Source organism: Paroedura picta, chromosome 3, assembly GCF_049243985.1.
Source record: "Paroedura picta isolate Pp20150507F chromosome 3, Ppicta_v3.0, whole genome shotgun sequence".
Lineage (NCBI taxonomy): Eukaryota > Metazoa > Chordata > Lepidosauria > Squamata > Gekkonidae > Paroedura > Paroedura picta.
Window position 1 is genome coordinate 289,194 of NC_135371.1, and position 20,728 is coordinate 309,921.

General features: G+C 59.6%; 1 protein-coding gene across 4 annotated transcripts; it reads left to right on the forward strand.

Annotated features, from left to right (window-relative positions):
- The first annotated feature begins 34 nt into the window (after positions 1–34).
- RXRB (retinoid X receptor beta) lies at positions 35–19,635 on the forward strand. Of its 4 annotated transcripts, none has more exons than XM_077324501.1 (10): positions 35–165; positions 7,536–7,768; positions 7,881–8,034; positions 8,205–8,384; positions 9,093–9,322; positions 9,550–9,679; positions 11,431–11,563; positions 13,964–14,055; positions 14,531–14,636; positions 18,356–19,635. In XM_077324501.1, the coding sequence occupies exons 2-10, from the start codon at positions 7,637–7,639 to the stop codon at positions 18,501–18,503; spliced, it is 1,305 nt and encodes a 434-aa protein (XP_077180616.1). In that variant the 5' UTR covers positions 35–165; positions 7,536–7,636; the 3' UTR covers positions 18,504–19,635. The 4 variants fall into 4 exon arrangements, with proteins under 4 accessions (XP_077180616.1, XP_077180614.1, XP_077180615.1 ...); XM_077324499.1 differs by lacking the exon at positions 35–165 and adding an exon at positions 220–372; XM_077324500.1 differs by lacking the exon at positions 35–165 and adding an exon at positions 220–372 and having other exon boundaries at positions 9,093–9,259.
- Positions 19,636–20,728: the final 1,093 nt, after the last annotated feature.

Consider the following 20,728-nt stretch of genomic DNA (forward strand, 5'->3'; position numbering starts at 1 on the left):
CATCACGGGAATCTGGCCAACCCCGGCGGGCCCCGCAGGCGCGCGGTGCATGCCGGGTGCCTCCCTCCCGGCGCCCTGCCTGCCCAATTGCCGTCCGCCGCGCGCGGTGCCTGCTGGGAGTCTGGCCAAGGCCCGAGCCGGGGCGCAGGAGACGCGCGGTGCATGGTGGGTAGGCGGCGCTGGCGCAGCCGTGCGGCGGGGGTGGGGGGGACGGAGCGCCGAGGCCCGGCCACGGCCCGCGCGGTGCATGGTGGGTAGGGGGGCCAGGCCGCAGCCCCCAGCCGGCGGCACCAGAGGAGGAGGTTGAGGAGGGAGGCGGCGGCGCCCCCGCCCCGAGAGCCATGGGAGACGCCGCCGCGCCGGGAGCCGGGGGTAGGCCCGCGGGAGGGGCGCGGCCTGGGCGGCGCCTGGGACACCGCGGGGTGGGCTTCCTGGCAGGGGGCACAGGCGGAGCTGTCTTGCAGGGGGCGTCACGGGCAGCCCCCCAGAGAGCCCAGGGCTGGGCGGGGGTCACGCCCTGCTCAGAAGGGCCAGCCCTGGCGCTGCAGGAGGGCCTTGCGAGGCCTGGGTGGGGGGCTTCCTGGCAGGGGGCACAGGCGGAGCTGTCTTGCAGGGGGCGTCACGGGCAGCCCCCCAGAGAGCCCAGGGCTGGGCGGGGGTCACGCCCTGCTCAGAAGGGCCAGCCCTGGCGCTGCAGGAGGGCCTTGCGAGGCCTGGGTGGGGGGCTTCCTGGCAGGGGGCACAGGCGGAGCTGTCTTGCAGGGGGCGTCACTGGCAGCCCCCCAGAGAGCCCAGGGTTGGGCGGGGGTCACGCCCTGCTCAGAAGGGGCCAGCCCTGGCGATGCAGGAGGGCCTTGCGAGGCCTGGGTGAGAGGCTTCCTGAGGGGGGCACAGGAGGAGCTGTCTTGCAGGGGGCGTCACAGGCAGCCCCCCAGAGAGCCCAGGGCCGGGCGGGGGTCACGCCCTGCTCAGAAGGGCCAGCCCTGGCGCTGCAGGAGGGCCTTGTGAGGCCTGGGTGGGGGGCTTCCTGGGCAGGGGGCACAGGCGGAGCTGCCTTGCAGGGGGCGTCACGGGCAGCCCCCCAGAAAGCCCTGGGCTGGGCGGGGGTTGCCCTGCTCAGAAGGGCCAGCCCTGGCACTGCAGGAGGGCCTTGCGAGGCCTGGGTGGGGGGTTTCCTGGGCAGGGAGCACAGGCGGAGCTGTCTTGCAGGAGGCATCACGGGCAGCCCCGCAGAGAGGCGGGGGGGGGGCTTCAGGAAACGCCTATCAGGGAGGGAGGGGGGCTTCCTGGAGGACACAGGCTTAGCTTTTTCGCAGGGGGCGTCACGGGCAGGGGCTGGGCAGGGGTTGCCCCCTGCTCAGAAGGGCCAGCCCTGGCGCTGCAGGAGGGCCTTACCAGGCAGAGGGGGAGGCGAGGTGGAAGGCCTGAGCAGGCAGTCATGCCTTGGAGGGACTGGCTCAGCACAAAGCCGCTTCCTGTGTTCAGAGGGTCCCCTTGTGAGTGTTTGCTGACCTTTTCCCCAGAAGGCAGCAGAGGGAGGGAGGGAGGTGGACAGAACGGCAGCCGGTTGGCCCTGGTCCATTCAGCACGTTACTGCCTGGCAACAGAGGCGAGCCGTGGCTCTCCAAGGCAGATGGGGGCCTGTCCTGGCCCTCCAGAGCAGGGCAGGGACTGACCCCGGAGCCTTGTGCAGAGGCTCCCTCAGAGCCCCGCAGTCCCTTCCTTACCGGAATGTCATCTCTGGAAAGAGTTTTCTCCTGAAAGAATGAGCAGGACTTGAAAGACTGCTTTCGCCCAGATTGGGGCTGAACCTTAACTCCCTTGGCTCCCGGCTTTGCCCCTTGCCTTCACTTGCCTCAGGACCCTACCCACAGTTGGCACCTCAGGCAAGAAGGCCATGTGACTGTCACTCCCAAAGTGCAAATATCCGTCCTGTGATAAGTTCTGGGCTTCACCTCTGGACCCCTAGTGCAGTCGTGCGGCGGGTGTGATGTTTGGCCCTGTGTCATCCGTACTCTGGGGGAGGAGTGGAATGGAGCTCTTTGCCCGCACCAGGAGTCCTCGGGGCTATCCTTGAGATTGTCCTGCTTGGCCACAGGGCACTTGGTGTACCAGGTGGCCGCTGGTGTGACGCTCAGGGGAAGGGAGGCAGGCTTTCTCTGACTCTGTGCCTTGGAGTTTTCCCCGATTGACCTGGCTTCCATGAACCTTGACAAGCCCTCTTTTCAAACAAACAGAGAGAAATAGACCTATTCACTGGCAATACGCTAAATAAAGAAAAATGTCCTATTTTTGTGGTTTTCCTTGTTTCTTTATTCTTTAGGACTTCGGTCAAAACGGAATCCAGGTAATCTCCGTTTTCAGTTCTTTCATCAGTGACAAGTCCTTATATATATTAATTGGCACGCTTTGCTGCCGCCACGATGCTGCCCCCTGCCGACTTCCCGAGGGCGTCGCCCTGCTGCCCACGTGCCAATACAGACTGGTATGCCCATACCTATGTGAGCCTGTGGCCAGTATTATACTATTAATATACATAAGGACTTGTCACTGATTAAAGAACTGAAAACGGAGATTACCTGGATTCCGTTTTGACCAAAGTCCTAAAGAATAAAGAAACAAGGAAAACCACAAAAATAGGACATTTTTCTTTATTTATCATATTGCCAGTGGGTAGATCTGTTTCTCTCTGTTTGCTTTAATTATTAGACGGTCCTTCTTAAGCCCTCTTTTCAAGCTGCCCAACATCCATGGGCAGACCTTCCACATTTTGATCACTTTCTGTGTAAAGCGGTATTTCCTTTTATCTGTCCTACCTTGACTGCCCATCGGCTTCACTAGGGAGAAGGACAAGGTCTCTTGATCAGCTCTCTACTCCAGGCATAATTTGATAAAATGCTCTTGTGACCATCTCTTTCCTAAACTGAGAACTCCCAGACTCTTCAGCCTTTCCCCGTCATCATTTTGTGTTTCCTTTTTGGCACTTTCTCACCTCTGCAGTGCCCCTGTGGAGGCACGGGGACTGGAACAGCAGTCCTCCAAGGGAGGCCAGACGTCAGATCTGGATAGGAAAATTGCAGTGATGACTGTTTTGTGTTCAGTCCCTTTCCTAATAATCCCCCAAATCGAGTTGGCCTTTTTCGTCACCACGGCCACACACTGAGTCCCCATTTTTACTTTTCCACTGAGCAGTCCACGACACCCCCATGATCTCTGCAGAGCCATCAGCCTATATTGAAAGCTCAGATTTCTTTTTTTGTTTTTGCTACCCTGAGCTTCCATTGTGGGTTTTTTGCCCGTTGGCTCAGGGTAGGGAAACCCTGCAGAAGCTCTTCTCAATCCACCTTGGTTTGAATCCTTTGGGTGACAGAGCAGCAGCTGAACACGACCACGCGGGAAAGGGCTGCTTTTTCCCACTCTCACTTTCTTCTTGTGCAACTGATTCCTAGCGAGGACCTCTCCTCTTAAACTGCTATGTTTGCTTGGAGAGCCAGCTTGGGGTCGTGGGTAATCGTGGCAACCTCTAATCTGGAGAATTGGGTTTGATTCCCCACTCCTCCTCCACATGCAGCCAGCTGGGTGATCTTGGGCTAGTCCCAGTTCTCATAGAGCTCTTTCAGCCTCACCTACCTCCCAGGGTATCTGTTGTGGGGAGAGGAAGGGACTGTAGACAACCGGTAGGGGAGCACACATGAGAGATGTGATAATATTATCCATGGGCTGGAAAGAGTTGACCAAGAGAATTCCCCCCCCCTCCCAAAAGACTAGCACTCTGTGTCCTGTGAAGCTGATGGGCAGTAGATTCAGGACAGACAAAAGGAAACACTACTTTACACAGAGATTAAAATGCAGAATTACTTGTTGTGATGGTCAAAGGGATAGAGGGAATAGTGGTTTGCCAGTCAACCTCTCGTTTGGGTTTGTGGGAAGCTCTCTGCTGTTAGCTGTTTGGACTTTGAGACTGCCTAGTTTTCAGTTTGCCTTGTGACCCTAGGACTTCACCCCATGGCCTCTGTACGTCTCTGTTCTTGAGACACTTCACACAAACCATAGGGGTGCAGGGCTCCCCTTTTTTCCTAACTGGAAACGGAGGCAAAGACTTCCATGAACTTCTCTGTCATCGGCCTGTCTTCCTTAACCACTCTTTCCTTCCTTGGCCATCCAGAGGCCCCTCTGCCTTTCTGGCTGTTTTCTTCCTTGACAGATCTTTGGAGAAATGGATTTGGGTGGGCAGCCAAGTTGGGCTGAGTTCAGGGGCACCTTGAAGACTGACCAAGTTTTATTCAAGGTATATATAAGCTTTCCTGTGCATGCACACTTCCCCAGATGAAACAGAATTTCATCAGCCATTACAGTCAGAGATTTGGGGGGGGGAGAGTTTCAGTTGCCAGGAAGGGTGGGCTAGATACAAGATGGATAATCTGGGCCCTTTAATGGGGTTTTAATGGGGATTTTAGGATGTTGTAACCCGCCACGAGCCACAAGGGAGTGGTGGGGAATATATCTAATAATAATAATAATGGCTGAGATTAGATTAAGGTAGTTGTCCTCAGCCATAACTGCCCAGTTCCTTATTCATAGGATCATAGAATAATAGAGTTGGAAGAGACCTCCTGGGTCATCTAGTCCAACCCCTTGCACTATGCAGGACACTCACCCCCCTATGGCTCCTCCACTGTAACCTGCCACTCTCTTGAACCTTCACAGAATCAGCCTCTCTGTCAGATGGCTATCCAGCCTTTGTTTAAAAATCTCCAAAGATGGAGAACCCACCACCTCCCGAGAAAGCCTGTTCCACTGAGAAACCGCTCTAACTGTCAGGAACTTCTTCCGGAGGTTTAGACGGAAATTCTTCTGAATTAATTTCATCCCATTGGTTCTGGTCCATCCCTCTGGGGCAAAGATCAACTGTGCTCCATCATCTTAAAATTTTTAAAACCTTACCATTGGTGGCTCTAATATATTTCTGAAATGCCACTTGGGCGGAGCACTGTTCAGGACATGGGTGGGTATCTGGCCTGTGCTTCCGCCTGCAACGGGCGTGCCCAGATTTGGCCGGCCCCTGGAGCACCCCCCTCCAAAAGCCGATGTGCCTTGTAGCCAGTCACTGTCTGGCTGATGAGGAGGGAACCCCCGCGGCGCTGTGCCTTTGCCACCAATCCACGCAGCCTCCAGCAGGTAAGCTGGGCCAACCGGCAGCACAGCCAACACCCCACCCGGCAGTGGGGCTACCGCTTCTGCCACCGCAATCCTGCCCAGCCAGCTGTGGGGCCGTTGCCCCAGCTGGCAGCGCAACACCCCGCTCAACCGCCATGCGCCCTCCACTGACCCGTCGGCTCCTACTATGGTGGGCTGGGCAAGGGCGGCCCCCTCTCTGGAAGCAATGGGCTTTCAGGCTAGTCTGTAAACCGCTCCGTGGTGTTAAATAAAAGGCTAAGGGCTAAGTGGGAGGAGAGCAGGTGGGTGGGTGCTGTCCGGGATAAATACTTGCAGGAGCGAGTCAGGAGCTGTGAAGCGGCTCCTGATTCGCTCCTCCGAGTGGCACTCCAGGGCCAAGTGGCCAATAGGCAAGCCCGCAAAGCGCGCCTTCCCATTGGCTACTTGGCCCGTCTCCCGAACACCACGCCACCGACTCTCCAGTCCTCCCAAGCCGCCATCCTCGCCGCTGCGCCCTCCAGACTGTAAGTCGTCCCAGTACTTCGGCCGAGGGCCGGGATGGCCGCCGGGGAGGAGAGTCGCCCCACGCCGCTGGACTCAGGGAGAGCTGCTTTCCCTCGGCCCAGCGACAGCCTTTGCCAGCCCTGGGACCTGGCCGCTATCCCCGCTGCGCCTCCCCGCCCGCCGCCGCCCACGCGCTTCCCGCCCCAACTCCTCCCGTCCCTTAGGGGCCCAACAGGCCTACTTACTGGCCCCGACTACCGCTTCGCTCCTTCACCCACTTCGCCGCCTGTTCCCTGCGCTTGTGGCCAGCGCCACGAGGCATGTGTTGCTGCCACCACGATGCCGCCCCCTGCCGAATTCCCGACAGCGTCGCGCTGCCCCACGCGCTCGCCACACCGCTGGCCACAAATCCAGGCTGCAGCCACCAATGCCAGCCAGCCGGAGCGACACCACCGCAGCGCCCAGCGCTCCAGGCCCGCGTGCCCGCCGCCATGATGGTGGCATGCAATTGCGCCCTGCCCTGCCCTGCCCTGCTTGCCACCGCTGTCGCCCCGCCGCCCGCGCAGCCCACGTGCCCTGCCCGCGCCACTGCCGCCGACCACGGGGGATGCCGGCCAGAGGCACCGAGCCTTCCCGAAGTAAGTGTCGCCGTGCAACAGGGCGGGAGGTCCCCAAAGGGCCCAGCCCCTGCAGAGCCGCCCATGCCCAGGTGGACAGCCACCCGGATCCCCACACTCTGAGAGATAGCGCCCGCTGTATTTACAGCCCAGCGGGCTTAATTTCTAGTTTATTTAAAATTGGATTTATAAGACTTGTCCCTCTCTGGCCAGCTGTCTTGGGGTAGTTTCCATCAAATAAAATCAACATAGTTGAAAACAACTCTAAAAAATGTCTAAAAATCTTGACTCTCACTAGCCCTTCCGGACAACTGGCCCCTCCCCTCCCACCCTCCCTCTGGCCAGGTGTAATGGCGGATGAAATCCTCATTCCTTGTACCCGAAGGGGTGTGCGTGCATGCGTGCACACGAAAGCTCACACACTGTTCTTAGAGGTGCCCCTGGACTCAGTCTGGAAATGGTGGAAGGGGATGTTGCTCTGCTCCGGAGGGAGGGCCTTAAAAGGGAGAGAGTGGGGGGGGGGGGGCAGGAAGCCCTGGTTGCTCCCACAGGCTGTAAGGCGGCCCTGCTGTGAGCGATGGGGTGCTGCATGGGGGGGGGGGCAGAGAGAGCCAGCACTGGGCCCTGAGAAGACCAACAAAGGCCTCCAGTCGACTGGGGCAGCTGTGCCTGCCAGGTCTCCTTGGTCCAGCCCCATCCTCCCCACTTCCACCCTGCCTGGCTTTGTTAGGGTCGGGGGCTTGCTGAGCCTCTGTTTTCCTCTGCCCCATGGCTGACCCCCGGGAGTTTGGTGGGATGGGGCTTCCATTCTACCCTACTGCCCTGGATCACAGGTGTTCCTTTGGGCCTCCCCCCCCTTCCCATGCCGCTCCCCTGCTGGGGCTGTGTTTTGTTTCTGTCCAGGAGGAAGGTTCTTGTGGTGTGAAAAATGCCCTTGGCTCCCTTGCTGAACAGAATCCTGAGGAGGGAAGGGGGCCTGCAGGCCATCTTGCCCTGGCCCCTGCTCAAGGCGGGATCAGGCAGAGGGGCTGGCAATCCAGACGGCTGGGGTCCTTTCCTGTCTCCGCAGGGCCGGAGGGCAGTCAGGAAGCCAGCGGTCATGTGCTTCTTTGCTGTTACGCACAATATCCGGACAGGAAGCCGCGAGTGAGCGGGGTGGACATTTCTGGGGATGGGAAGGGAAACCGCGGCTTGTCCGTAGGGGGTTGTGGCTGATCTTATCCCCCCCCCTCCCCGTCTTTCTCCCTTCCCCCTCAGACTGCAGGAGTCCCGACAGCTCTTCTCTCAGCTCGTCCCCTCCACTGCGGGGCACAGGACCCTCTCCTCCGCCGGAGCCTTCAGCCCCCCTGCACCCTTCTATGATCGGCTCTGCCATGACCACCTCCCTCGGCGGGCTGGGCTCCCCCTTCCCCGTCATCAGCTCTTCGATGGGCTCCCCAGGCCTCCCTGCCACGCCCTCCATCGGCTATGGGCCCGTGAGCAGCCCCCAGGTGAGCAGCCCCTCGCCCCTGCCAGCTGGGGGGGCCAGTCTCGCAACGGCAGTGGGGTGGGGGGCTTTCCAGCCACCCCCGTCACGGCTTGCCCTCTGCTCTCCTCTCCCAGATTAACTCCACGGTGAACCTCTCGGGGCTGCATGCTGTCAGCAGCTCGGATGACGTCAAGCCCCCGCTGGGCATGAGGGTGGTGTCCGGCCACGGCCACGGCAGCATGATGCCCGGCAAGCGCCTTTGTGCCATCTGTGGCGACCGGTCGTCAGGTGCGCAGGCGCACTTGGAGCCAGGTGTCGGGGTTTGGGGCAGAGGCGGGGGAGCCGGGCACCTTGGGGGGGCGGCGGGGGGCCGGGCCGTGTGGGCTTGGGCGGCCGGCTGGTGAGCCAGGTCTCAGTCCCCTCCTTCCTCCCGGTCGGCCTCCCCCTCCGTCCCGCAGGGAAGCACTACGGGGTGTACAGTTGCGAAGGCTGCAAGGGGTTCTTCAAGCGCACCATCCGGAAGGACCTGACCTACACCTGCCGCGACAACAAGGACTGCGTCGTGGACAAGCGCCAGCGCAACCGCTGCCAGTATTGCCGCTACCAGAAATGCCTGGCCACGGGGATGAAGCGCGAAGGTAGCGGGCGGGCGGGCGGGGGGGGGAGGCCCAGCTAGGGCAGGCCCCGGGGTGGGCAGGCGGCTGGGGCACAGGCTACCCCGCCTGGGATTAGCAGGGAGGGGGGCTGACTGGGCCGGAAGGGCAGCAGCGTGGCCATGAGGGGGCGTGGGGGGGAGAGGTGGCCATGCACATGCTCCTCGCTGTGTTGGCAGGCTTTGGGTGTTGGGGAAGGGGTCTCTGGCAGTGCAGGCCCCTCTCTCTCTGCTGGGACTCCGGAGAGCCAGGGCTGGGTGGTATCTTGGCCGTGCCACCTGAGAGGTCCTTCCGGGAAGCAGTGGCAGCGGTTGATCTCTGTGCTCGTCCTCCTCCCGCCGCGGAGTCCCCCGCTGGTGCTTCCCTCGGCCCCCGGGCTCGGGGGGAGCAGCAGCGGTGGGCGTTGCCTTGCTTGCCCCCCTGTGAGGCGGCCCAGGCAGCTCTCCGTGCTCCTCTTGCCTTGGGGGGGCGACTGCTGCCCTTTGGCAAGAGGGAGTGGTGGGGAGCTGCCTGGGCAGCCCGGTTTGTTGGTGGCCTGTCTCTCTTGGCCGTGCATCTTGATTCAGCTGGCCCCTGGGCCTCTTCGTGGGCGGGGCAGTGTCTGGGGTGGGCTGTGGGAGGCTGGGCTACGTGCCCCTCCTGTCTCTAACCCCCTCCTCTCTTCCCCTCCCCCCCCTCCCCCCGTGCGTCCAGCGGTGCAAGAAGAGCGCCAGCGCGGGAAGGACAAGGAAGGGGAGGGGGACTTGGCCGGGGGTGGGGCCAATGAGGACATGCCGGTGGAGAAGATCCTGGAAGCCGAACTGGCCGTGGAGCAGAAGTCGGACCAGAGTGTCGACGGATCCGGCACGGGGGGCAGCTCGGTGAGTTGGGGGTGTGGTGCTGCGGGATCAGAACGCTCACCCCGGACCTTTGACACGAACGAGGTAAATACCGAAAGGGGCGGCAGAGATGCTTAACGGGGGCTGTGGGGCTATCAGGGAGGAGGCACCCAGGCCAGCTCACAAAGCCAGTGGCTCTGTTGGCCACCAGGCAGCTTGGCGAGGGGCTTGGCAGGGCTGGAGAAAGGCCTGGGTGCCAGGACGTGCGCCACCCCCCCCCCCGGACGCATGCCACCCACCTGCCCGTCTTCCTCTCTCTCTCCCTCTTGTAGCCAAATGACCCCGTGACCAACATCTGTCAGGCCGCAGACAAGCAGCTCTTCACGCTGGTAGAGTGGGCAAAGCGGATCCCTCACTTCTCGGAGCTGCCCCTCGATGACCAGGTCATTCTGCTGCGGGCCGGTGAGTCTCGGAGTGGGGGGGGTGGGGCTCTCTCCACAGAGGGGACAGTTCTTAAGTCGGCCTCTCAGCCTTTTTACCATTGAGAAGCCCCAAAAACAGCCTTCAGAAACCCCAGAAGTGGGGCCATCGTGCAGAATATGGTTGGGAAGCAGAGCTGTGGACACGCCCACTCAGGGCTCCTCCCCTTCCCACCCCCTCCAGCCCCGTCATTGGTAATTGGGGGGGGAGTCGACATGACCATATACGGTCCTATCACCCGATAAATATTTAACACATTTTAAAAATATATTTAAGAGCCTCTTGTGGCGCAGAGTGGCAAGGCAGCCGCCTGAAAGCTTTGCCCATGAGGCTGGGAGTTCAATCCCAGCAGCCGGCTCAAGGTTGACTCAGCCTTCCATCCTTCCGAGGTCGGTAAAATGAGTCCCCAGCTTGCTGGGGGGTTAACGGTAATGACTGGGGAAGGCACTGGCAAACCACCCTGTATTGAGTCTGCCATGAAAACGCTAGAGGGCGTCACCCCAAGGGTCAGACATGACTCGGTGCTTGCACAGGGGATACCTTTACCTTTAAAAATATATTTAAAATATATTAAAAATTATACATATGTATGTACACACAGACACACACACACACATACATACATACTCCCACCCATTCTGGGCCACGTCATGAGTTCCAACTTGTTTGAGAAAGCGATTATGCCGGTATCGGTCAGAGGCAAAAGCAAAGCAGGCCAACAAAACACAGCCAGAATGGACGCTGCCCAGAGCATTCTTCAGCGAAAAGAGCAGTGCAAGATTGGAAAATGTGACGACTGCTGAGGCAGAGGCCCGCCCAGAGTCGGACTGGACTGAATGACCAACATCCTCCTCATGTTGGGCCTGATATTCTCGTGTCCCCATTCGGATTCGGTAAATATCCAGGAATGCCGGATTTTTCAGGCCTGTGCGTCCAAGGCCTTTGAGGGGCATCCGGGCCCTTTCAATGACTACGGCCAGTTGGCTGATATCCCTTTGAACACCTTCTAGCTTGGGCCATTTTGCTAGCCCAAATAATAATTCAGCTGAATATTGTCAGCTGAAGTTAGCAGAATGCCTGCCGCTCGTTCCAGCGTGCAGGGCAGCAGGGCCCGCTGGGGTTGCCACCTGGGTGCAAAAGGAGCAGTCGTGTTAGGAGCAGGGTTGGACTTGGGTGGGCATCTTTGCTCTCCCCTCCCCGGAGTTCACAGGGCCAGCTGTCCTCTCTCAGCCTTGTGATGCATCCCCTCCTCAGCAGACTCCCCTGAGTTCTTGACTGAGCGTGGGGAAGAGACGTGGTAGAGGAATGCCTGGCCTGCAGTCACGGGGAGTGGGGGGGAGGCCGGGGGAGTGCAGCCCCCCTCCAAAGGTCCTCCCGAGCAACCAACTTGGTGAACAGGCTGGAGCACCTTTCCCATTTATTTTTAATTTTTAATTTATTCCGCATCCTCCCTGGAGGCTCCTGGAAGCTCCCAACATGTAAAATACACCCCATTAATAAATCAGTTTTACAATTCTAAAATGGAACCCAGCTGTTGCCCGAGAGCTGGAGGGCCCCACAGCTATGGGGGCTGCAGAAGTTCTTAGCGCGCTTGGGGTGGGCTTTCTCCTGCAGTGGGGCAGAAGGTGCAAGATACACGGGTGCATTCTGGGGAAGCCCCTCTGGGGCAGCTGTGTGGAGGGGCCAGCCCCTGCCCGGGTGTCACTCGGCGGCGGCTCTCTCTCCCTCGACAGGCTGGAACGAGCTGTTGATTGCCTCTTTCTCCCACCGCTCCATCTCGGTGAAGGATGGGATCCTGCTGGCCACGGGGCTCCACGTGCATCGGAACAGCGCCCACAGCGCTGGTGTGGGCGCCATCTTTGACAGGTGCTGGGACAGGGTGGAGAGCTGGGGGGGGTCAGGAGGAGGGGGGCTGCAGGGTCAGTGGAAGAGTCTGAGCGTGGAGGGCTGAGGGCAGGCTTGACTGGCTGGCTGGTCTCCTGCACCCACTGCGTCCCAGGCTCCGAGCCTACTGTTGTCCTCTTCTGAATGGAGAGGCATGCTGTCATGCCGCAGGGTGTTGGAGGCAGAGAGGAGAGCCACAGAGCTGCTTGTGGTTCTCCCCGCTGCCTTCGTGAGACCCCAACTCAAATCCTCCACTGTAGGAGCCCAGAACTGTCCCAGAAGTCATTCTCTCCCCCTCCCGCAGAGAGCTGGGGACAGAGAGTCACCTGCTTTTCCAGAAGTGCCTCCATCTGGCAGCCCAGCCATGTGCGGTGCAGTTGCAAATCGTGCGCCTCAAAGCCAAGGGTGGGCTCCTGGACTGGGAAATGGGAAATGGGAAAGTAAAGAGCTGCCCCAGTCACTAAATGTGGGAAAAGAAGCCCACGGCCAGGGCTACAAAACAGGCACAGTTATTTTATTACTCAGTTTCTGAACTAGCAAAAAAATCCCCAACACATTTTGCCTGAAAAAGGCTTTCCAGGGGACACTGCAATATGCCACAACATTAGCATTGCCGAGTTTATACAGTTACATAGTTGAAATCGCACAACAATGATTATATTAACACTAGAAGAGAAGAAGAAGAGTTGGTTCTTGTATGCCACTTTTCCCTACCCGAAGGAGGCTCAAAGCGGCTTACAGTCGCCTTCCCTTTCCTCTCCCCACAACAGACACCCTGTGGGGTGGGTGATGCTGAGAGAGCCCTGATATCACTGCCCAGTCAGAACAGTTTTATCAGTGCCATGGGGAGCCCAAGGTCACCCAGCTGGTTGCGTGTGGGAGAGCACAGAATAGAACCCGGCATGCCAGATTAGAAGTCCGCACTCCTAACCACTACACCAAACTGGCTCTCACCAAACTAGAACCCAAACTAGAACCAAACCCGTTGTAGCTGATAGAACGGTCGGTAGCAGGAGGGGGGAGGGGGGAGGAAAATAGTAAAGAGAGTGGGAGGTAGAAAGGAAAAGAATGATTAAGACAGAGAGAGCTTGGCATTGGGAAGAGGAAGGGGAGGGGTTGGCTGTAAGGTTGAATGTGTGTGTTATGGGGGGGGGAGGCTGCAGTGGTGGCAAATGATTGTGGAGAGATGGGTGTCAAGAACCTGTGGTGTGGAATGTTCGTTGAGTGTGGGAGAGGACTGACCTTTGGGAATTGTGGCATAGTGGTTACAGATGAGCTTTCCAGAGCCATGTCTTCAGATATGTGAAGGGCAAATCAGACTGGAGACTCTTCTTAAGGGGAGATTACATGACAACCATTTCCTCCCAGTTCTGTGGCCCTGCTCTTTCTGTCTCCATTTTTTTTTTACTGTTGATATAATGTTATGGGTCCGCATGCTTCTTTCGCTGTTGCCCCTTAGAAGAAGAGATGGATTTTTGTACACTGCTGTTTACTACTGAAAGAAGTCACAAAGCGGTTTACGAACATCTTTTCCCTTCATCTCCCCACAACAGACAACCGGTGAGGGATGTGGAGCTGAGAGAGGTCTCAGAGAACTGGGAATGGGCCACAGTCACCCAGCAGGCCTCAGGTGTCTCTAAGCAGATTAAAAGCGCCTCCCCTTTCTCTCCCAATAACAGTCACCCTCTGGGGAAAGTGAGGCTGAGAGGTCTGAGGGAATTGGGAATGACTCACAGTCACCCAGCAAGCATCAGGTGTCTCTAAGCAGTTTAAAAGCACCTTCCTTTCCTCTCCCCATAACAGTCACCCTCTGAGGAAAGTGAGGCTGAGAGCTCTGAGAGAACTGGGAATGGCTCACAGTTACCCAGCAAGCCTCAGGTGTCTCTAAGCAACTGCTTAGCGCCTAAAAGCGCCTTCCCTTCCTCTCCCCATAACAGGGCCCCTGTGAGGGAGGAGTGAGGCCCGTAGTCAGCTTGGACAGCCGGGACACGCTCCTCCCACAGGCCTGTTTCACAAATATATAGAGGAACAATGGAAAAGGATTGAAGTATAATAATATCTTACCCACCATCCTCTTCATCATCATGCCACGTAAAAGTGAAGCTGTGATCAAAGGCTGTGGGCTCTGGACCGTCCTTTCCAGCAACAGGTCTTTTCTCTGAAATAGGCATTATTATTATTGCTAATAATAAAATAAGTAGTAAAATAACTATACCTAGCTTGCACCATCGGCCTTGGCCTTTTCTCCCATTCCTGGTGGAGTATTGGAGCGAGGTGGGAAGGGTACCAGTTGGTCCCCTCGCCCCAGTGACCTCCGACCCAGCTGGGAGCCCCTCTTTGCTTGCATGAGCTGACTCCCCCCTCTCCTGGGCTCCCTCGCAGGGTGTTGACAGAGCTGGTGTCGAAGATGCGGGACATGCGGATGGACAAGACGGAGCTGGGGTGCCTGCGGGCCATCATCCTCTTCAATCCAGGTGAGGGGCGTGGGTGGGCGGAGGGGGGGCATTGTCAACGTGCCTTTATTTATCTCTTTTTTATTTATTCCGCCTTCCCCCAGGAGTAAAGGGTGGATCACATTAGGATTAAACCTGTATTGTTGATTCTGTGATGTATCTTTATTGGATTTCTGTATGTCCCTTTCTTGAGAAAGTGTAAGACACTAATATGGCCTGAACTGCCTCTTGTCTAAAAGAAGGAAGGTGTAGAAATAGGTCTCCTAAAATATGTAATTGGGTAGGGTTGAGTGGAACTGAGTCAGGAAGGCCAGCGGACTTAGCTGTCACCTGCCAGGCCTCAACTATAGGCGGGGCAGGACTGTCTCGGCAGGTAGAGCGTTTCCTCCCTGTGGAGGGCCAGGGGTCTTGCAGTGGGGGTGCTTTACCTCCCCCAGCCAGCCAGCCAGCCGCTTTAGCCCTCCTCTTGGGGTCTCCTTTCCCCCCCTCTGCCCAGATGCCAAAGGGCTCTCGAACCCTGGAGACGTGGAGCTGCTGCGGGAGAAGGTGTACGCCTCGCTCGAGTCCTACTGCAAGCAGAAGTACCCGGAGCAGCAGGGCAGGTACAGAGCTCGGAGCAGCGGGGGCAAGCCAGAACTCGGCTGGGGAAATTTAATTAATTTGTTTGTTTGTTTGTTTGTTTTTCACATTTATATACCTCCCTCCCCAAAGGCTCAGGGCGGTTTACATGGAACTGAAGAAACTTTACAGAAAATATTACATATAACTAATTATAATATTAACTAACAGTTTCCTGACGGTTAGGGCGGTTTCTCAGTGGAACAGGCTTCCTCGGGAGGTGGTGGGTTCTCCATCTTTGGAGATTTTTACACAGAGGCTGGACAGCCATCTGACGGAGAGGCTGATTCTGTGAAGGTTCAAGGGGGTGGCAGGTGACAGTGGGTGAGTGAGAGGGTGGTGAGTGTCCTGCATGGTGCAGGGGGTTGGACTAGATGGCCCAGGAGGTCCCTTCCAACTCTGTGGTTCTAGGATTCTAAACCATGCTCGCTCTCAGACGATAGCCTCCGCAGCCAGTCCTTCCGCGATGCTCTGGGGCTGGTGTGGCCACATCCCAGGGGATTCGTGGCCCCCATGCTCCAGAACAGGAGAGGGACAGAAGGAGTGGGCGACCAGGAATAGAAATAAAAATAAAGGAGATGCTCACAGCTGTCTTCCGTGGCCCGACCACTGTGAGATCCACGGCCCAGGGAGCAATGGGACATCAGGCAGTGCAAGACCCTGCAAGAATGGGGTGGGGGTGCTGCCCTGCATGGTGTGCCGCCCCGTTAGACTATCGTAGGAAAAGGGGCAGATCGTGTGCGCATTCTCATCAAGCTCTTGCATCTTAACATAATTAGAAAAACATTTGATTCCTGCCTATTGGCGGGTTATCAGGAGAGCCCTGCTGGGCCAGACCAGGGAGGGTCCCTCCAGTCCAGCCTCCCGTCTCACCCAGGGGCCAGCCAGTTCCTCTGCAGGGCCAGACACAGGGCAGAGAGGCCGAGGCCTTCCCCTGAGAAGACCCTCAGAAGAGCCCTGCTGGGTCAGGCCAGGGAGGGTCCCTCCAGTCCAGCCTCCCGTCTCACCCAGGGGCCAGCCAGATCCTCTGCAGGGCCAGCCACAGGGCAGAGAGGCCGAGGCCTTCCCCTGAGAAGACCCTCAGAAGAGCCCTGCTGGGTCAGGCCAGGGAGGGTCCCTCCAGTCCAGCCTCCCGTCTCACCCAGGGGCCAGACAGTTCCTCTGCAGGGCCAGCCACAGGGCAGAGAGGCCGAGGCCTTCCCCTGAGAAGACCCTCAGAAGAGCCCTGCTGGGTCAGGCCAGGGAGGGTCCCTCCAGTCCAGCCTCCCGTCTCACCCAGGGGCCAACCAGCTCCTCTGCAGGGCCAGCCACAGGGCAGAGAGGCCGAGGCCTTCCCCTGAGAAGACCCTCAGAAGAGCCCTGCTGGGTCAGGCCAGGGAGGGTCCCTCCAGTCCAGCCTCCCGTCTCACCCAGGGGCCAGCCAGTTCCTCTGCAGGGCCAGCCACAGGGCAGAGAGGCCGAGGCCTTCCCCTGAGAAGACCCTCAGAAGAGCCCTGCTGGGTCAGGCCAGGGAGGGTCCCTCCAGTCCAGCCTCCCGTCTCACCCAGGGGCCAGCCAGTTCCTCTGCAGGGCCAGCCACAGGGCAGGGAGGCCGAGGCCTTCCCCTGAGAAGACCCTCAGGAGAGCCCTACTGGGTTAGGCCAGGGAGGGTCCCTCCAGTCCAGCCTCCCATCTCACCCAGGGGCCAGCCAGTTCCTCTGCAGGGCCAGCCACAGGGCAGAGAGGCCGAGGCCTTCCCCTGAGAAGACCCTCAGAAGAGCCCTGCTGGGTCAGGCCAGGGAGGGTCCCTCCAGTCCAGCCTCCCGTCTCACCCAGGGGCCAGCCAGTTCCTCTGCAAGGCCAGCCACAGGGCAGAGAGGCCGAGGCCTTCCCCTGAGAAGACCCTCAGAAGAGCCCTGCTGGGTCAGGCCAGGGAGGGTCCCTCCAGCCCAGCCTCCCGTCTCACCCAGGGGCCAGCCAGTTCCTCTGCAGGGCCAGCCACAGGGCAGAGAGGCCGAGGCCTTCCCCTGAGAAGACCCTCAGGAGAGCCCTACTGGGTTAGGCCAGGGAGGGTCCCTCCAGTCCAGCCTCCCATCTCACCCAGGGGCCAGCCAGTTCCTCTGCAGGGCCAGCCACAGGGCAGAGAGGCCGAGGCCTTCCCCTGAGAAGACCCTCAGAAGAGCCCTGCTGGGTCAGGCCAGGGAGGGTCCCTCCAGTCCAGCCTCCCGTCTCACCCAGGGGCCAGCCAGTTCCCCTGCAGGGCCAGCCACAGGGCAGAGAGGCCGAGGCCTTCCCCTGAGAAGACCCTCAGAAGAGCCCTGCTGGGCCAGACCAGGGAGGGCCCCTCCAGTCCAGCCTCCCGTCTCACCCAGGGGGCAGCCAGTTCCTCTGCAGGGCCAGCCACAGGGCAGGGAGGCCGAGGCCTTCCCCTGAGAAGACCCTCAGAAGGGCCCTGCTGGGTCAGGCCAGGGAGGGTCCCTCCAGTCCAGCCTCCCATCTCACCCAGGGGCCAGCCAGTTCCTCTGCAGGGCCAGCCACAGGGCAGAGAGGCCGAGGCCTTCCCCTGAGAAGACCCTCAGAAGGGCCCTGCTGGGTCAGGCCAGGGAGGGTCCCTCCAGTCCAGCCTCCCGTCTCACCCAGGGGCCAGCCAATTCCTCTGCAGGGCCAGCCACAGGGCAGGGAGGCCGAGGCCTTCCCCTGAGAAGACCCTCAGAAGAGCCCTGCTGGGTCAGGCCAGGGAGGGTCCCTCCAGTCCAGCCTCCCGTCTCACCCAGGGGTCAGCCAGTTCCTCTGCAGGGCCAGCCACAGGGCAGAGAGGCCGAGGCCTTCCCCTGAGAAGACCCTCAGAAGAGCCCTGCTGGGTCAGGCCAGGGAGGGTCCCTCCAGTCCAGCCTCCGGTCTCACCCAGGGGCCAGTCAGTTCCTCTGCAGGGCCAGCCACAGGGCAGAGAGGCCAAGGCCTTCCCCTGAGAAGACCCTCAGAAGAGCCCTGCTGGGTCAGGCCAGGGAGGGTCCCTCCAGTCCAGCCTCCCGTCTCACCCAGGGGCCAGCCAGTTCCTCTGCAGGGCCAGCCACAGGGCAGAGAGGCCGAGGCCTTCCCCTGAGAAGACCCTCAGAAGAGCCCTGCTGGGTCAGACCAGGGAGGGACCCTCCAGTCCAGCCTCCCGTCTCACCCAGGGGTCAGCCAGTTCCTCTGCAGGGCCAGCCACAGGGCAGAGAGGCCGAGGCCTTCCCCTGAGAAGACCCTCAGAAGAGCCCTGCTGGGTCAGGGCATGGAGGCTGAGGCCTTCCTAAGGACATCAGAGAGCCCTGCTTGGGCAGACCAGGGAGGGTCTATCCAGCCCTGCCCTGCCGTCTCACCCAATGGCCAGCCAGTTCCTCTGGATGGTACAAAATCCAGGAAACCTCCAGGAAAGTCAGCTCCCCAAATATTGGTTGGAAGGCTCCCAACCAGCCTACGTTTGAGCCCAAATTTTGGGCGTTGAGTGGGTCTGCGCCCTTCCCTGCCCCCACTCCTTCAGTTGTGTTCCTATGACGGTGGGCGAACTCCGTGGCCTGGAAACCGTGGGACACGTGTCCTGCCATGGAGGCCGGCCAGATCGTGGGGGGTGTTGCAGGGGGAGGTGTTGCAGGGTTTGGGCTTTGGGCCTCCCCCTCCCACGGGGCACGGGCTCAGCCGAAGGGGCCTTCCGCCCCGCCCTTTCCCCTTGCCTCCCTCCCTGCAGGTTTGCCAAGCTGCTCCTGCGCCTCCCAGCCCTGCGGTCCATCGGCCTGAAGTGTCTGGAGCATCTCTTCTTCTTCAAGCTCATTGGGGACACCCCCATCGACACCTTCCTCATGGAGATGCTGGAGGCCCCCCACCAGCTCTCTTGACCCCCCTGCCGCCGCCACCACCACCCAGCATGCCAGAGAATCGGCCGGGAGGGGGCTCCGCAGGAACGCGCCCCTGGATCCGCACCATCTGGACCTCTCTCCCCCCCCCCCCGATGCAGCTGCCCCCCCTGCTCCAGACCCAGGAGGCCGCCTTCTGAAGATGGGTGTGTGGGGGGGGGAGGCCTTCTGGGCAGCTGGACTTTTGTGGGGAGGGGAGAGTGGAGCCTCCTCTGGGCTGGCATGGAACCTTTGGGGGGGGGGTCTTTGCGCCGCCTACCCGTCACTCGAGGGTCTCTTGGGTGGGGGGCTGCCTGCTCACACTCCCTTTGGAGCTCAGAAATCAGGTTGAAAGGTACGATCCTTCAGGAAAGGGGGGGCATGCCTGTTGGGGGGTCCCTTTGTGCTTTGGAAGAGGGGGCTTCTTTGAGACATGCTGCTGTTTTTGCAACAACTGCAGATTAGCTGGGATGCAGTTTCTACATGGGAGAGCGTGGGTGGGGGTCCAACCTCCTGAAACAGGAGTGGGGAGGGGAGTCTTCAAGCAAGGGCCTGTGACTTCAGGCGGGGGTGGGGGGGGGGGGCAGGTTGGACCATCTGCTGTGCCCGGAACATTTTCCATGGATGATTCTAGGGGATGGGGTGGTGGAAGTGAAGGGTCCATGGGAAGGGGGCTGTTTCTTAGGTGGACCCCTCCCCCCCCCCCCGTGCCCCTCTGATCCTTCCTGCCTCCTTCCTGTAGCACTTTGAACGCAGCTTGTTCCTCAACTATGCAAGCGGCCTGGGGGGGGGGGAGGTGTTCTCTGTTTTATGTGCTCCTGGCCTGTGGGGGGGGGGAGAACACATAGGGAGCATCCTCACTGTTGTTCTTTGGGAGTGCAAGGGGGGATGCCCCTCCTCCTCCTCAAGGCAGACCCCCCCCCTACCGTGCAGGCATTGAGGATAGAGGCAGGGAGGGGTTGAAAAAGGGGAGGAGATCACAGGCTTGGGAAGTGGGGGAGTCTGTCTTTTGCTCTCCCCCCCCCCAAACTCTGCAGCATGCCGCTCTACACTCATCCCTCTTCATTTGACTTTTGCCCCCCCCCCCACGCTTTTGGATTATGTGTTTTAAATAAAAGCTGCTCTTTCCAGAGGACTCCCTCCTCTCTGATGGTGTCTGCTTTCTTGGGAGGGGGGGGGGAAGAAGGTGGTCAAATCCTGTGGCAACAGAGTTGGCTTTCCCCTCACCTTTGCGCACTGAATGAACCTCCCCCCCCCCCCCATTTCCCTGGGGCTACCTGGCCTTGGACAGAGCACAGGCTGAGTGCTTGTGGGGGGTGGGGTGGGGTGGTCCCTGGGACTAGCTGCTCAAGATGGATGGGAAAGAGGGCAGCGATCAGCAGGGTCAGTGGGGTCTCCCCCCCCCCCAGAACCCCAGTGGAAGGCCTGGGGCAGCAGGAAGGGGGGGGTCTCAATCAGCACCTTATGGGGGCACTCCAGGAAGAATTGCAGCCACTAGAGCTGGAGGAGTCAAGTGGGATTTGTCCATGGACTACAGTGACCATGAGTCCCCTGCCATCTGGTGGGGAATCATAGTCATTGTAGTCCATGTAGAGCCCCTGTATGCCCCCCTGCTCTAGAGGCTTAATTGGGGTGGGGTCGGGTGTGTTGTTCTGATACGGCAAAGTCGGGATGCGGAGAGGCCTTGGAGGACAGCAGCAGAGCTGGGTTTTATTCCAGGCATAATAATTTGCTTTGGGCCAGGCTGCCGCTGAGGGCCAGGGAAAAAGAAGGAGGCTCCGGGTCCACCTGCCTGGGAGGGGGGGGGGGGCAGCAACCAGCGAGCCTGCGGCAGGCCGAAGACAGAGGGGTGGGAGGGGGTCCCCTGTGTGGGGCAGAACCCCCGCCGAGGCCAAGGCTGGCCCTTTCTCGGCAGAACCGCCTCTGCGTACGAAGAAGAAGAAGAAGAGTTGGTTCTTAGATGCCGCTTTTCCCTACCCGAAGGAGTCTCCAAGCGGCTTACAGTCGCCTTCCCTTTCCTCTCCCCACAACAGACACCCTGTGAGGTGGGTGAGGCTGAGAGAGCCCTGATATCACTGCCCGGTCAGAACAGTTTTATCAGTGTCATGGCAAGCCCAAGGTCACCCAGCTGGCTGCATGTGGGGAAGCGCAGAATCGAACCCGGCATGCCAGATTAGAAGTCCCCACTCCTAACCACTACACCAAACTGGCTCTCAAGGAAGCGTCTG

What these genes read in the sequence shown, in the direction of transcription:
- RXRB (XM_077324499.1), top strand. Translation starts at nt 342, where the DNA reads ATGGGAGACGCCGCCGCGCCGGGAGCCGGGG. An exon ending in GGCCCGTGAGCAGCCCCCAG is followed by an intron (nt 7,769 to 7,880) that starts GTGAGCAGCCCC and finishes CTCCTCTCCCAG; the next exon opens with ATTAACTCCACGGTGAACCT. An exon ending in CATCATCCTCTTCAATCCAG is followed by an intron (nt 14,056 to 14,530) that starts GTGAGGGGCGTG and finishes CCCTCTGCCCAG; the next exon opens with ATGCCAAAGGGCTCTCGAAC.